General features: G+C 53.0%; 5 protein-coding genes across 5 annotated transcripts; 4 read left to right on the top strand and 1 right to left on the bottom strand.

The window, feature by feature from the left end:
• Positions 1 to 259: 259 nt before the first annotated feature.
• Positions 260 to 1,065, bottom strand: J3D65DRAFT_639857 (uncharacterized protein). Its single transcript, XM_066801753.1, has 2 exons — positions 758 to 1,065; positions 260 to 699 (listed from the first exon to the last, which is right to left on the bottom strand). Exons 1-2 carry the CDS (start codon positions 1,044 to 1,046, stop codon positions 404 to 406), a joined length of 585 nt encoding a protein of 194 aa, XP_066650947.1. The 5' UTR covers positions 1,047 to 1,065; the 3' UTR covers positions 260 to 403.
• Positions 1,066 to 3,836: 2,771 nt separating this feature from the next.
• J3D65DRAFT_639856 (uncharacterized protein) lies at positions 3,837 to 5,161 on the top strand. The gene has a single exon (XM_066801752.1). It carries the CDS (start codon positions 4,026 to 4,028, stop codon positions 4,950 to 4,952), a length of 927 nt encoding a protein of 308 aa, XP_066650946.1. The 5' UTR covers positions 3,837 to 4,025; the 3' UTR covers positions 4,953 to 5,161.
• Positions 5,162 to 5,613: 452 nt separating this feature from the next.
• On the top strand, positions 5,614 to 6,641 carry J3D65DRAFT_140684 (uncharacterized protein). The gene is made up of 2 exons (XM_066793985.1): positions 5,614 to 5,934; positions 5,987 to 6,641. Exons 1-2 carry the CDS (start codon positions 5,839 to 5,841, stop codon positions 6,548 to 6,550), a joined length of 660 nt encoding a protein of 219 aa, XP_066650945.1. The 5' UTR covers positions 5,614 to 5,838; the 3' UTR covers positions 6,551 to 6,641.
• A 1,671-nt stretch (positions 6,642 to 8,312) lies between these two features.
• J3D65DRAFT_639850 (uncharacterized protein) lies at positions 8,313 to 12,403 on the top strand. Its single transcript, XM_066801751.1, has 8 exons — positions 8,313 to 9,192; positions 9,242 to 10,068; positions 10,117 to 10,368; positions 10,425 to 10,545; positions 10,592 to 10,662; positions 10,710 to 10,900; positions 10,956 to 11,453; positions 11,512 to 12,403. Exons 1-8 carry the CDS (start codon positions 8,490 to 8,492, stop codon positions 12,110 to 12,112), a joined length of 3,264 nt encoding a protein of 1,087 aa, XP_066650944.1. The 5' UTR covers positions 8,313 to 8,489; the 3' UTR covers positions 12,113 to 12,403.
• An 8-nt stretch (positions 12,404 to 12,411) lies between these two features.
• Positions 12,412 to 13,312, top strand: J3D65DRAFT_139842 (uncharacterized protein). Its single transcript, XM_066793979.1, has one exon. It carries the CDS (start codon positions 12,474 to 12,476, stop codon positions 13,200 to 13,202), a length of 729 nt encoding a protein of 242 aa, XP_066650943.1. The 5' UTR covers positions 12,412 to 12,473; the 3' UTR covers positions 13,203 to 13,312.

The following is a 13,312-nucleotide window of genomic DNA, read 5'->3' as shown; positions in this document are numbered from 1 at the left end:
TCACAGAGCGATAGGCTGGTTGTTCCAGATCTGTGAACGGGCAGATTGTGCAATGCGGCGGATTTTGCACGCTTCAGGTACGCTCACCGCCTGCGGCTTTCACGAAAAGACTTACGCGCACCTGAAAGACCGACTGGAGCACAGAAAAAAATCAGAATGTAAAGAATCGCCGCCGTCAGTTTGGCGTTGAAAGTTGTCATGCTGATGAGATCATCAAAATTCGTTCATCAGAACCGTCACACGGCACACCCGGTACGAGTCGCTCAAAGACATTCCATAGATCTGTTGTACAATTTTTGACGACATGTCCACGTGGAAACCAAACGCCTACCCGAACGCTCCATGAACAGCGCGCAACACGCAAAGACACAGTCACCAGCCACGAGTAATCCGCCTCCAGATGCTACCTGACAACATCAGACGACCCCGTCTCGGCCATATTCTGAATAAGATTTTTGCTCGCGCTGTCCACCGGCATCACCGAGGTCCTCGGAGAAGGTCCAGAGTTCATGGATGCAAACGACAGCCGGAAACTGGATCTGTTCGCCCACGACCGCCTCGATCTTTTGGGAGGTCGGATGTCTTCAGTCTGCTGTGGCGCGGCGGGCTGCGAAGGCCCGTCCAGCACCTCGGAGACATTTGGCAGTGCGAGTTTCTTTTGTTCTTCCGAAGTGTCTGGCGTGGGCGGGATCACAGACACTGCATGCAGTCAGCACAAGCATTTCCAAAGAGCTCCCTCCCCCCGGATCATCCTCACCTTTTGGCGCGAAGGAGAAGTTTGCAGAGAGACCCGCTGGCAGGATCGAGATTTCGGATGGACGAGGTCGAGAGGCATCGGAGCAAATTGAGGCTGCCCTCTCTCTCTTGTATGCTCTGCGACGGATATATATCCAAATGAATATGCCAATAAAGATGGAACCACTGATGCTGCTCACGACAACAGCGCCGATGACCCTCTGGATATGACGCTCGTCCTTGTCTGGTGGGTTTGCCGGGTGCACTGAAGGGTGGACTGAGTTCTCAGGGAAGCCTGTCGTAGTCGACATGTCGAAGCTGAACGTGTACTGCAGGTGTGGAGAGTAAGTGTGCTCAGCCGCGATTGGAGTCTTTTCATCCCTTCACTTTGTTATTCAGCAATGGTCTATTGAGTTCCAGCTGTGGTGGCAGTAAACAGCTTTGTTTGGAATCAAGGGTTTGTTGTGGCGTCGCCTAGCAGTAAGTGGCAAAGCACTGCATTTCCCAAGCTACTTTCGTCCCTAGTCGACTGTCAATCGGACAGTGTCTAGATTTCAGGGCGATTTGTCTATTTCTTGGAACCACTTTTGCTTTGGGTCTCCAAATAATTACTAGCCGTTTTCCGCAAGTAAATGCAATGCCCAGGTCCCAGACTTGACTCCATCACGTCCTCAAGTTGTCGCTCTGGGCCAGCTCTGGACGTTGGAACAGTGCAGACCTGCTATCCTCGCATGCAACTCTAGAAAATTGGAGATTGCGAATCAAATCCTACTACATGTTGGCAGCAATGTCTTCGACCAACGGATCGTTACACTCCTTCCACACGTCGACAGGGCAACATTCACGACGGCTCAGTCTCCAATGCTTTTCGGCCGCATTCATTTTTCTTCACTAATGCATTGATTAGGTTGACTGGAACAATGGACGTCATCCCAAGAGCAAAATGTGACGGGTCGATGGTGGAAGTGGAAGGATTCGGCGGATTTCGGTCAACGCTTGGCGTGCTCGCTTGATCCTAGTACTCACTGTACGGTGCCTCACCTCCAAAAATCCGCAGCTGTTTGAGGCCGAGCTGCGATGAAAAGAATGGCCACTTTGTAGACCACTTCGGGATGAACTTCTCCTATAGAGGCTTCGACGATATGCAACTCGGATTTGACTAGACACCAAGGCCAGTGTCAGCATCACGATTTGATTTGATTTTCTTGTTCTTGTTCTGTTCATCAGCCACTTCAGCCCAGTTGGCAGACTGAGGATCGCTACTAAAAGTCACTCCATACTGAAACACAGAAGAAAAAAAGCTGGCTGCGAGGATTCCCATCACAAAGGGGACGCAGATGGTGAATTGTTCCCGAGCTCATCTGAGACTCAGTGAGCATCCACGCTCTCTAAGCACGAACCCAGGGACCATTAGAGTGGTCCTGCGTGGCCCGACTGCCTTGCTTTGGAGTCTTGGGCTAACCTCATGTGCGCGGGAGGAAAACTAGTCGGGAATTTATCAGCGGCTGCTTACATGCAAGCACAACGCTGGTTCCCATTCAGCCATCATGATATTCCATTTTGTCAGTTCTTGTCCGACGCACATTCACGTCCGACTGGAATTGACTGGGGTTCAGTCCATGTCTTTCACTCCGCTGTTGCTTCACGCAGGGAAAAAAAAAATACACCAATCGCCGCTACGTGAAAATTTGAGTAAACTCAGGAGGCTTCCTGAACGTCCGTGTGGGAGCTTTCTTGCAAATGTTGACTCGCTTGGATCACAGTAGTCCGGGTTCTCATGGAATTATCGTGACTTGAAGACCCAAGGCGGCGATGGCTCGATCATGGACCGAGTGGCTCTCAGGAGCTTCCAAAATCGAAGCGAAGGAGAGTATCTGCGTCGCTGCAGTACATTGCGTTGACGCAATCCAGATCCGCTGATCGACCTGATCATGAGTTCCCCGGATCCAGGGGAATTGCAGGTTGTGGGTTCCTTCAAGGCGGAGGCAGCGTGGGGGACATTGGTCCGTCTCCAATTTCCGCTGGCCTGATAAGTACTACACGATTCTGATATGCTGCTAGATCAACCTAGGAGAACTGCTGCGCATGGGCTATCAATACGAGACGGCCGTGGGCCTTGAGGCGGGGCTCTGGAACTCCACCCAGTGCGACTACAAATAGAACGTCGTGCTACACTCTCTTGATTTCTTCGCGGACCGCATTCAGCAACGGATTGCGCTTTCGGGTCTTGATATGCCCGCCAGATTCGACCAGATTCACCAGGATAGCTCATGAGTTGAACGCTGCAAACTGGGCGTGGTCGCATAGCCGCGGCGTTCAATTCCAGAGGAGCTTAGTGCTGAAACTCGAGTGCGGTAGATTGCCCGTCCGTGGGAGACCTGGGATGATCACTCTGGGGCCACTGACTGCTCGGACAAAAACGGATGGGCTAGATAGATACAAAATATGTGAACATCTGGTAGCGCGTGTCAGCCGAGTGTGGGAAGATAGACGACGGAGCCGTGCAGGTCTCAAAAAGAATTGGCATGTGGAACGTTCTTCGCGGAGCCAAAGGCGATTCAAGCTCAACTGTAAAGCTTGCATGATGATTAGTAGATGCCCTCGGAGCCTAAGTAGATATAGAGATGAAGCTTAATTGGTGATTAGTATTCAACAATAGGACGTGGGGAATGGAAACTTACCGACCCGGTTTTCTTTCAGCGCTCCTTTCCTATCGGCCGGTACAAGTGTCGTTTTGAAAATTTCGGCAATTTTGTTTTTGAAGCTCCCGTCTTGTTAGAGAGCGATTGAGCATGAGCAAAGCCAGAATGCTGCAGAAGCACTCTTCAGGAAAGAATGACGTCTGAGTCTCCAAGTTGCAGCCCTGTGGTGAAAAGTACCCGAGGCACTTGAGGAATTGACATAAAACTTCAACTGTACAAGTACAATAAATGAATAGACTTGATGACGCAGTTGGAAACCCAAAGCACAATTGTGCAACTGTTCGGCTAGTTAAGTCGTGGCTTGCCGGTCAGCTTACAATAGTGTCGCACTGTTGGCAGTCCGACAGTCCGACGACAGAACTTGCTTGGATAATCAGCACTAGGGCCGTGCGTCATAATGGACTCTGCGGCGACTGACTCCCGTATGTAGTTAGCATAAAGACCTTTGATTTCCCAGCTTGTCATGTTGGGTGAAATAGCAAGCAACCTAGTGGCTCCTTTTGTCCCGCTCTCTTCCAACCCCGCATTCACCCCCAGCCTTCTCAGTATCTTGTCACTTTTCAAGTTCAAAAATCGACTCTGTTCATCATGCCCAAGGCTCTTCTCATTACTGGAGCGACTGGAAAGCAAGGCAGCGCGGTGGTGGACGCGCTCCTGGCCCAGGGCTCCAAAGACACCATCTTGGCTGTCACCCGCGATCCAGAGAGCGCATCGGCCAAGCGGCTCGTCCACAAGTCGCCGATAATCAAGCTCGTCCAGGGCGATCTCGACGATGTGCCGGCAGTCTTCGAGGCCGCAAAAAAGATGGCCAAGGGGGAGCAGATCTGGGGCGTCTTTTCCGTCCAGCTCGCCCTTGGCAAAGGCGCAACCTCTGAACGCGAGACCAAGCAGGGCATTGCGCTGGTTGACGAGGCGCTCAAGAACGGTGTCCAGCACTTTGTCTACAGCAGCGTGGACCGCGGTGGCGACGAGGTCTCGTGGAACAATCCAACAGACGTCCCCCACTTCGTCACCAAGCACAACATCGAACACCACCTCAGGAACTCCGCTGGTAGCAAGATGGGTTGGACGATATTGCGACCCGTGAGTTTCATGGACAACCTTGAGCCCGCCTACCCAACCAAGGTTTTCCTGGCCGCATTGAAAAGCTCGATGAAAGACAAGCCGCTGCAGTGGGTCGCGACGTCCGACATTGGCTGGTTCGCCGCCCAGGCCTTCTCCAAGCCGCAGGAATACAACCACAAGGCCATCGGCTTGGCGGGCGATGAGCTCACCTTTGACCAGCTGAGCAAGGCCTTCGAGAACACAACGGGCCAGCGCGCGGGCACTTCGTTCTCCTTTATTGGCAGCACCCTGATGTACCTGATGCCCGCAATGGGCAAGATGATTACTTGGTACGCAACGGAAGGTTACGGGGCGGACATCAAGGCGCTGCGGAGCAAGCACCCCGAGCTGCTGGATCTGGAGTCGTGGATTACGCAAAAGAGCAGTTATGAGATCAAGGCGGACAAGTGAGGGACACATTTCCCCAATTAAATGTCGAGAGATGTCCCGTCTTGTCGCCGCGGATGGATTCCAGGAGCAAGTCATTCCAAGCTCCTAATACGCTCAGAGATCTTTGAAAACCACTCTGCCCTCACTTTGTCGATTTATGTAGTGGCTTGCTCCTTTATTTAGCACTCGACGACAGTGACAAGTTCCATAATCATAATGTATTACGTCTTATCTAGCCCGCTCGAAGAGCGTCTCTGCGCAGGATCTTCATGACAGCGATAACGATAGTGGCGATATTTACACTGTGGGCATCAGTGTGGAGAGCAGCATCGCTTCGACCGAAGACAATTGAGATGCCAAAGTTCTTTTGCGCTTGAAGTGAAGTCGGACGGTGACAACGATTTCGAGGATGCCAAGTACGAAGGACTGTTTTTTTGTCTGCAAGAGCTCCGACATTAGCCTGCGAGAAAGGGAGCAGTCTATTGACTTGTGGTCTTGTGTTCTTCGGTTCTTGAGCCAATTGGCGGGAGCGCCTTGAATGTGCAGGGGGTGCCTGGGTCTTCAGGTGGCTGCTTTGGCTTGACGGTTTTTGTTTCGGCTTTCTTCCCTTGTTGCGGTAAGATTTATTCCGGAGGTCAACTCGGGTTCAGAAGGGGATTGCGGAGGCAAAATGGAAGGGGAAGATGTGGGTATTTGGATCTTGCGCAAATGACGGCTGCGTTGAGCAAAAGCGCGCGTGAAGCGAGAATGACCAATCTCATTCGCTGGCATCGATCTTTGTCCGACACCCTCGGCTTCGCTGGGTATTGCGTGTTTAGTGAGTACTTTGACACTTAGAGCATATCACAGTGTTAATTCCGTTGCGTCCTTCAGTTCGGTCGTCTGCAGTGCACAGGCCTCTGGTCCAATGCTGGCGGACTTCCTTGTATCCTCCGCTCAGCTTACCTTAACCCATACTGTAAATCGTCCACCTCAGAGATCAACCACGTCCCATGTGTCCAGAGTAAACGCTGTCAGCCATCTACAAGGTGCAAGCCAGGGCTCACAATCTGCAGGAAATCCATCGCTGTTTGCACACAATGGCTGCAATAAACCATTTTCCCGCGAGTCAATTGGGTGGAAAAGCTACGACAGTCGACGAGAAAACGAGTTTTTTTGCCACCGAAGACCTCGAGAAGGAAAGCGCGTCGAATTTTTCTCTCGGCCGCTCCCACTCGGCCTCGGTGACCTGCACTCATGAGGTCGAGGGCCAGGGAGACGACGCGGACCTGACCACAACATTGCAATCCGGCACGTCTCACAACACAACCACGACGACTTCGATCAATGAACGCGACGAGTCTGACTCCAACTCCGACGACGAGACACTCGCGACGCCAAACTGGCTGTCCGACGAAGACCTCGTCGAGATCGTCCAAGCACTCATCGAAAGCAAGGCAACAGATCTCCTCATCGATATCTACACAGCGCAGCGGCGCTGGGAGAAGCGGCAGCGGCGGCAGCAGCAGCAGCAGCAGCAGGTCTCGACGGCGTACGGCTTCGAGATGGCCACGGGACGCCAGGTTGCGATTGACGACGATCGAGTGGGTGGAGAGGGCTGGCGGCTGTGCTGTGAGTAAAGGTGGCACAGCCGGCGACGACGAGGGGTGTAGGCGAAGGAGCGCAAAAGCATGGAATTGGCGTTGGTACTGTTGATAGTTGATGTTGTTGTTCCTCTTGACTCAATGAGTGCTGATGAGAGGACACGAGTCGGGGCTGGAACGATTTGTAGCGGGCAGGATCTAGGACAGCCGCTCTGAAATGCGTCGTCTTCCAGTCTCATCCGCTTGCTTGCATTATGAGGCAGTGAACTACCACTGGCACCCGGGTTGCCTCGTCGCGAGGGCTGGCTCACCAAGCATCAATTCAACACCAACGCCCGACTACCCGTTTTGTCTGCCGTCATCCCGCCAGCGTGATTCTCTTCCGCAAAATCGTCAGCATCCACCAACGATCAAGATACCTCCTACCACACTTGCGAGGCCTTGCATCCTAGGGAAGTAGGCCTTCACAACAGGACGTGGATGCTCAGGTGCTGGCAAGATTCCTCTTCAACCCATCCCGCTCTGCAGCAGCCAGCCAGCCAATCGGCCACCCTCCATCACTCAGTCCTTCAACCAAGATCCAGGTCGGCCAGCCTTCGGCCAGCCCACTAACCGGTCTGCGAGCACTGCCAAAAGCACCGCGTCTTGCTTGCCGCAACCGAGGAATCGACGAGCCCGAGACCCGGCGCAGTGGGTAGAATAAGACAACGTCACTTCCTGGGTCTATTTGCGGTGGTGAACGACGGCTCTTTGGGCTTAGCTGTAGTAGCAAACGAAATCTCCCTAGCGATATCCATTGTGGGTACTGCATGCTCTCCCTGAGCGCAGCAGTGGCGCCAAACGACAGCTCTTAAGCGCGGCCACCGTGGTGATCAATAATACTTGAATGATTGGGTACCATGCCTCTTCGCTAATTCAAGCGAGGAACATGTGGAGTTGGAAGTGCAGTTCGTTGCTGGCCATGCAGACGCTCGGTCCTTTTCGTCGTTTGCACATATCAGTCCTTCAACCTGCGATAAACAGAACGTGGGAGGAAAATTTTCAATTCCACTGAGGTCGTGGAGTCTGGAAGACCAACAAGCGCTGAGAAGACTGTGGCATATGCGAAGACGATCCATGGGGCCCACATGAGTAACTTCCAGCCCATTCCAGACGGTGACCAAGACCTGTGCTTCCACGCTCTTGACGCGTCGCGGCGCTTTCTCAGACATGATTCAGCGCGATTGATCTTGAGCCATTGCAAGAGCCAAGACTCGAAGATGTGTCGCACATTTCTGGCCTTCAGCGAGGCCACAAACACGACGTCGTGAATATGAACACCTAAGACGCCTTATCGCGCGCCCCGTCCGAATGTGGGGTTGTTTGGCAAAAAGTTTCTTTTTCTTCGCAGCGGCAGTCGTAGGACTCCGAGACACGCATTGAAACAAGGCATGTTTGGTACTGCTAGGACCCTGCTCATGTGGTCTTGGACGTGCATAGTGTCGGTGACTTGTGATGGCGTTGTAGGAAAAGATTGACGGCGCTGTCAGAGGCTTTGGTCATGAGGCGCTGCTATCGCGCCTGTCGAGATGCGTTTGCAGAGCACCGAAAATTTTTGCGACGCGGCATGGCCTGGGCGATTCGACGAGCAGCAATCTGCGGGACGCGCGATGAGTTGTTGTTGTGATTGAGTGCAGTCGAAGATGGAGCTGTGGGGAAGAGAAAGCGATAGTAGGGCTGAGGCGGGCTACGTCACATGGTCTTATGGCCCTTGCGCTCGAGTCTCGACGCCCAACTGAGGCCAAAGCGCAACGCTCCTCTCCGCCTTTTGTCGCCGCGTTTTCCTCTGACTTGCGCTGTCGACTCATTCTTCACTTCCGCGCCCTTCTTTTTGGCCTGTGCAACCTCGAGACCATGCTGGTCACACCGTCGTCCTTTTCATCTTTCGACGCCCCTTGAACTCCCCGTCCGTCTTCTCCATCATTCCTCCGCCAACATGGAAGAGATTGATAAAGTCTCCACCGCGACTGCCGATGCCGCTAGCCAATTAGGCCCCTCACGTGCCCGGAGGGTGAGCACCATCGGCTCCTCGTTCCGCAAACAAGAGAAGAAGACCTTCACGACCAGAATCAAAGAGCTGTATAAAAAATACGGTCCTGATCTTGATGTGCCGACAGTATTGCTCATGGCCAAAGGCGGCCTTCCACCCGTCATTGCCATGGCCATGTATCAAGCCGACGATGTTTCCGAGGTTTACACCACAGTGGGCTATCTCATAGCCATCATCTCGATTTTTGGCTTTGCGGTAATGCCCCGAGCAAAGTTCATGCAAACAATGTTTTTGGATATCATCGCCACGTGCTTGGCGACCTGTCTGAACTTGCTCATGTGCTATTGCGCAGTCAAGGCTCGTCAGCACTCGGGCGTCGATGCAACATCGAAATATAATTCCTCGGCGTCGGCCGTTTGTGGTGTCTTCTTATTCTTCCAGACATATTTCGTCAACATGATGAGAGCAAAGTACCAGCCTACCCTTCAATTCCCTGGCATCATTTACACCGTGTTTGTCGTGGTTGCGTCGACGAATGCTCCTCGATTGGTGACAATGACCGCATCCACATCATTCATAATGCGGCTCCTCAAAACGTTCATGACCGGCTTCGGGATAGCCACCGGAGTTTCACTCTTTATTCTTCCAAGTGCGTCATCAAACTCTTCCTCGGCTCCCTTTTCCTAACATGACAACAGTCACGTCGCGTAAAATAGTGCTGGGCACTATGAATGGCTACATTGGGGCCCTCAGGAAGTCTCTTCAAGCCCACTCTGATTACTTTCAAAGTATGGAAATCAAGGACATGTTCTACCGGGTCTCCACAGGCTTGTCTGGAGACAAGCAGCGCCAGCCCGAAGCTCAAACAGTGAAGAAATCCGTTGCCGCCATTCAGGCACTCCAGGGCAAACTCCAGCAAGATCTACCGTTTGCAAAGCGCGAAGTGGCCTACGGATATCTCGGCCCTGATGATCTTCAGACCATGTCGAAGATGTTGCGTGGTGTCATGCTGCCGCTGGCCGGTCTGAGCTCCGTAGTCGATATATTCGAACGCCTCACCGAACTCAACGGCTACCAAGATCCCAATTATCAAAATTTCGAAATCGGAGCTCGCGAAATGGATCGGAGGAGACTAGTCGAAGATTGGAACGACATCATGAGGACGGTTCACGAGCCGTTCCAAATAGTCTTCAAGGCCATGGACGATGGCCTTGCTCACGTACAATTACAGACCAAGATCAAGAAGTTTTCTCGAGAAGAGAAGAAGGCCAAGAAAAAAGCAGCTGGAGACGTCGAGTCCAAGGGGAATCATGTCCGACCTGGAGAAGCTGGCTTCAGCGAGTACCTTGAACAGCAGATTCAAAGTTTCTACGAAGGGCGACGGATTGCTTTGAGCGAATGGTGTCTTCGCAAAGGCATTCAGGTTCCACAGGGAATGTTTGACGACCCGAACAAATTCGACATTTGTGGCGACAAACTGAAAGCCGGCGAAGTAAGCCAAAGGTCGCTCTTCGCTCTGCTTTATGTGGGTAGCCCAACTTGAGGGAATTTGTACATGCTGACGTCTTCTCAGATGGAATACCTCCTGTATTCGACGGCCAAGCAAGTTCTTGAATTTGTTCGGTGGGCCGACGATCGAGTGGCCTATGGAAAACTTGATCACAAGCGTATCATTGTCCCCGGACACAAGCGGCTCAGGAAATGGTTCCGCAACCTCCTCAAGGACGAAGATGCCGAGCATGGCGCAGACAACATGATGGGCGACGTCAATGGCGGAACTCAAGTCCACTTGGGCGACGCATTTAAAAAGCGAAAGGATCCCGAGGTGCGTGCAAGCCAACGTCCCTCTGATTGCGGTTCAAGACTAATCCAGTGCGGCAGCATCTCCCTCCTGAGAACACTGTGGAGAAGATTGGGGATAAGATCAGAGCCATCCCTAACTTCCTAAGATCAAGGGAATCCGTCTTTGGCCTCCGTGTGGCTTGTGCTACAATGACTATTGGTACGTTTCTTTTGCTTGAGCGGGATGCTGTTGCTGACGGGCTCAGGTATTGTGAACTTCTTGTCTACAACCCAGACATTCTTTATTAGGCAACGTCTTTTATGGGCAATGATGATGGTAAGGTCAAGTCCTTGAAACCACTGCGCTCTGCTCACCCGCAATAGGTCGCAATTAGTATGAGCCCTACGGCCGGACAGAGCCTCTTCAGCTTTTCGCTGCGAATCATTGGGACATTCGGCGCCATGTGCGCCTCGTTTATCGTCTGGTACATTGTCGACGGCCGCATTCCTGGTGTGATCGTCTTTTACTGGATCAGCGCCGCCAGCTACTTTTACATAATTTTGAAAAAGCCGCGGTATGTGCCCCGGACCTCGTTGCTACGTGTAGCATGATGCTAACGACAATTTCAGATACGTCATCATCGGTTTGATCAGCGTAATGACGCTGACTACTATCATCGGCTACGAACTCCAGGTCAAAAAAGTCGGAAAAATCCAGGCTGAGAGCAACGGTCAGCCCTACTACCCAGTCTACTTGCTTGCACCCTACCGTCTCGCCACAGTCTGTGGTGGTCTGGCAGTGGCTTTCATCTGGACCTTCTTCCCCTACCCCATCTCGGAACACTCTGAACTTCGCAGCCAGTTGGGTTCGGCGCTCTACCTTTTGGCCAACTACTACTCAATAGTTCACGAAACGTTCAGGGCGCGCGTGCGGGGCGAAGAAGGCGACTTGACTTCAAAGACCAGTCCCGGACGGAAAATGCAAAAACAGCGTCTCAAAGTGTATTCAAAACAGCTTCTTTTGCTAACGAATCTCCGTGCGACGTCGGAATTCCAAAAGTGGGAACTCGCAATCGGTGGCAAGTTCCCGCGGGAGAGATATACACTGATTTTGAACTGCGTCGAAAAGTAAGTGCCCCTGGTCTAATACAATATCATCGCAATTTCTGACGCTTCTGCTTTGCAGCATCACTCGCTACATTGCACTCCTGGCATTCGCCTCACAAACCTTCTCCAACCCCGTCACAACATCGGAAACTGCCTGGGCCCACGACTTCCGCCGTCTCCTATCCAACGTCAACCTCACAGCGCACGAAATCACATCGCTCCTCGCACTCCTCTCGGCGGCCATCAAGAACGGTCAACCCCTGCCCCCGTACCTCAAACCCCCGCAACCATACGCGCTGTCCAACCGACTGGAAGAACTGGATCAAGACATCCTATCGCTTAAGCACGTCATGGAGCCGGGCTACGCGGCGTTCGCCGTGATCCAAATCGCGACGCGCTGCGTGACCATGGACATTGAGAAGCTTCTGCGCGAGGTCAAGGGCCTGGTCGGCGAGATGGACTTTAGCTTCCACGTCAACTCGGTGGCCAGCTCGCGCACGAGCATGGCCATGCTGAGTCGCCGGACGTCGTTCACCGGCGCGGCCACCGAGGCGGAGAGCGAGGACGAGAGTGACGAGGAAGACGAGGAAGACGAAGACGGAGATTCCGATGCTACGGATCGGGAAGGCGATGAGATTCAGGTGCACAAGAGCAGCAGCGGCAGTGGAAGCGGGAAATAGCGCCGTCTGGACTAGGCGGCGGAACAAATTGACAATCACAGCACGCGTGTATGAACAAGAGGAGGGCGGTTTTCTCTTCTGTCTGGGTGGAATATCTTCTTTTTGGTTTCTGGCGGCGTCTTTGCATGGCTTGCACGATCTCACGAAAACTGCACAGTTTCAAAAACTTTCTTGTAATCTAGTTCTCGTCACTGGCCTTATACCTATTCGGCGGATTATATAATGGGCCTTTTTTTTCCGATCCACTGTCACTTTGTCATCTAGCTATCTTCAAGTATTGATTTTTCAGCGCAATGAGTATCTATTGCAACAATGTCTCCTGAGACTGCGGCTGCGCCTATGGAGAATTGAATCACTGTCCATGGATGGAGCGAAGGAGCTGCCGTTATCACGGCAGACAGCCCTGGTGAGCATTGTTTCTCTCACCACGCACTTCAAAGAAACATGCCAACGCCATGGCGCACCAACTTCTAGTACCCATCCAACATCAGACATCTTCACTTCATACATCCTCAGCGTCGAAGAAACCACAAACCACCTCCATCAGCCAGGCCAAGCGCCATTCCCCCAGCTACGCGCCCGTGTAACCACACATAGCAGTCTCTCGCACCCATCCGCACCAGCCAATCAACTCGCAACCGCGCCGCGGCATTTGCGGCCAGCATTTCCGCCTTTTTCCCCCTTCGATCGATCCCTCTTCCAGTGCCGAAGAAGGGAGCGCCGCGCCCGCCACGCCGTCGGCACCGGAAATCCAGCGACCCGACCCGACAGCAGAAAAAGCCCCGGTGATGCCGGGGGTGATCAGCAGAGACCCATGTCCGCCCGCATATGTATGTATGTATGGTGTGTGATGTATGTAGCTGTGCGACACGCGCATCCAGCCACCCCACCGTGCAGAGAGCACCCAGCGTGTCTCTCCCGCCGCCCATCATCTTTGTCCAAGTGCCGGCCGTGTGTGTTCGTCGCTTCGCCGACCTGGGCCGGGCAGCCATTCGTTTCAGCCATGTGTGCATCGCAAGTTGGCAGACAGGACTGGACAGTGCAGTATCTCACCACTTCCAGACAGGCCCAGCTCGCTTGCGCCCCGTAGCATCGGTAAGCGTCTAGTGTAAAGTAGTTGGCCATTCATCCACTTGCTCTCTCTCACAGGTCTCGCTCGCGCGCCGTCTGTCAATCAATCCGACGCGCATGGAGTCCATC

The sequence above is a fragment of the Phyllosticta citribraziliensis genome, assembly GCF_038025025.1.
Source record: "Phyllosticta citribraziliensis strain CPC 17464 chromosome Unknown J3D65scaffold_13, whole genome shotgun sequence".
Lineage (NCBI taxonomy): Eukaryota > Fungi > Ascomycota > Dothideomycetes > Botryosphaeriales > Phyllostictaceae > Phyllosticta > Phyllosticta citribraziliensis.
This window is presented reverse-complemented; position numbering and strand designations above follow the sequence as displayed.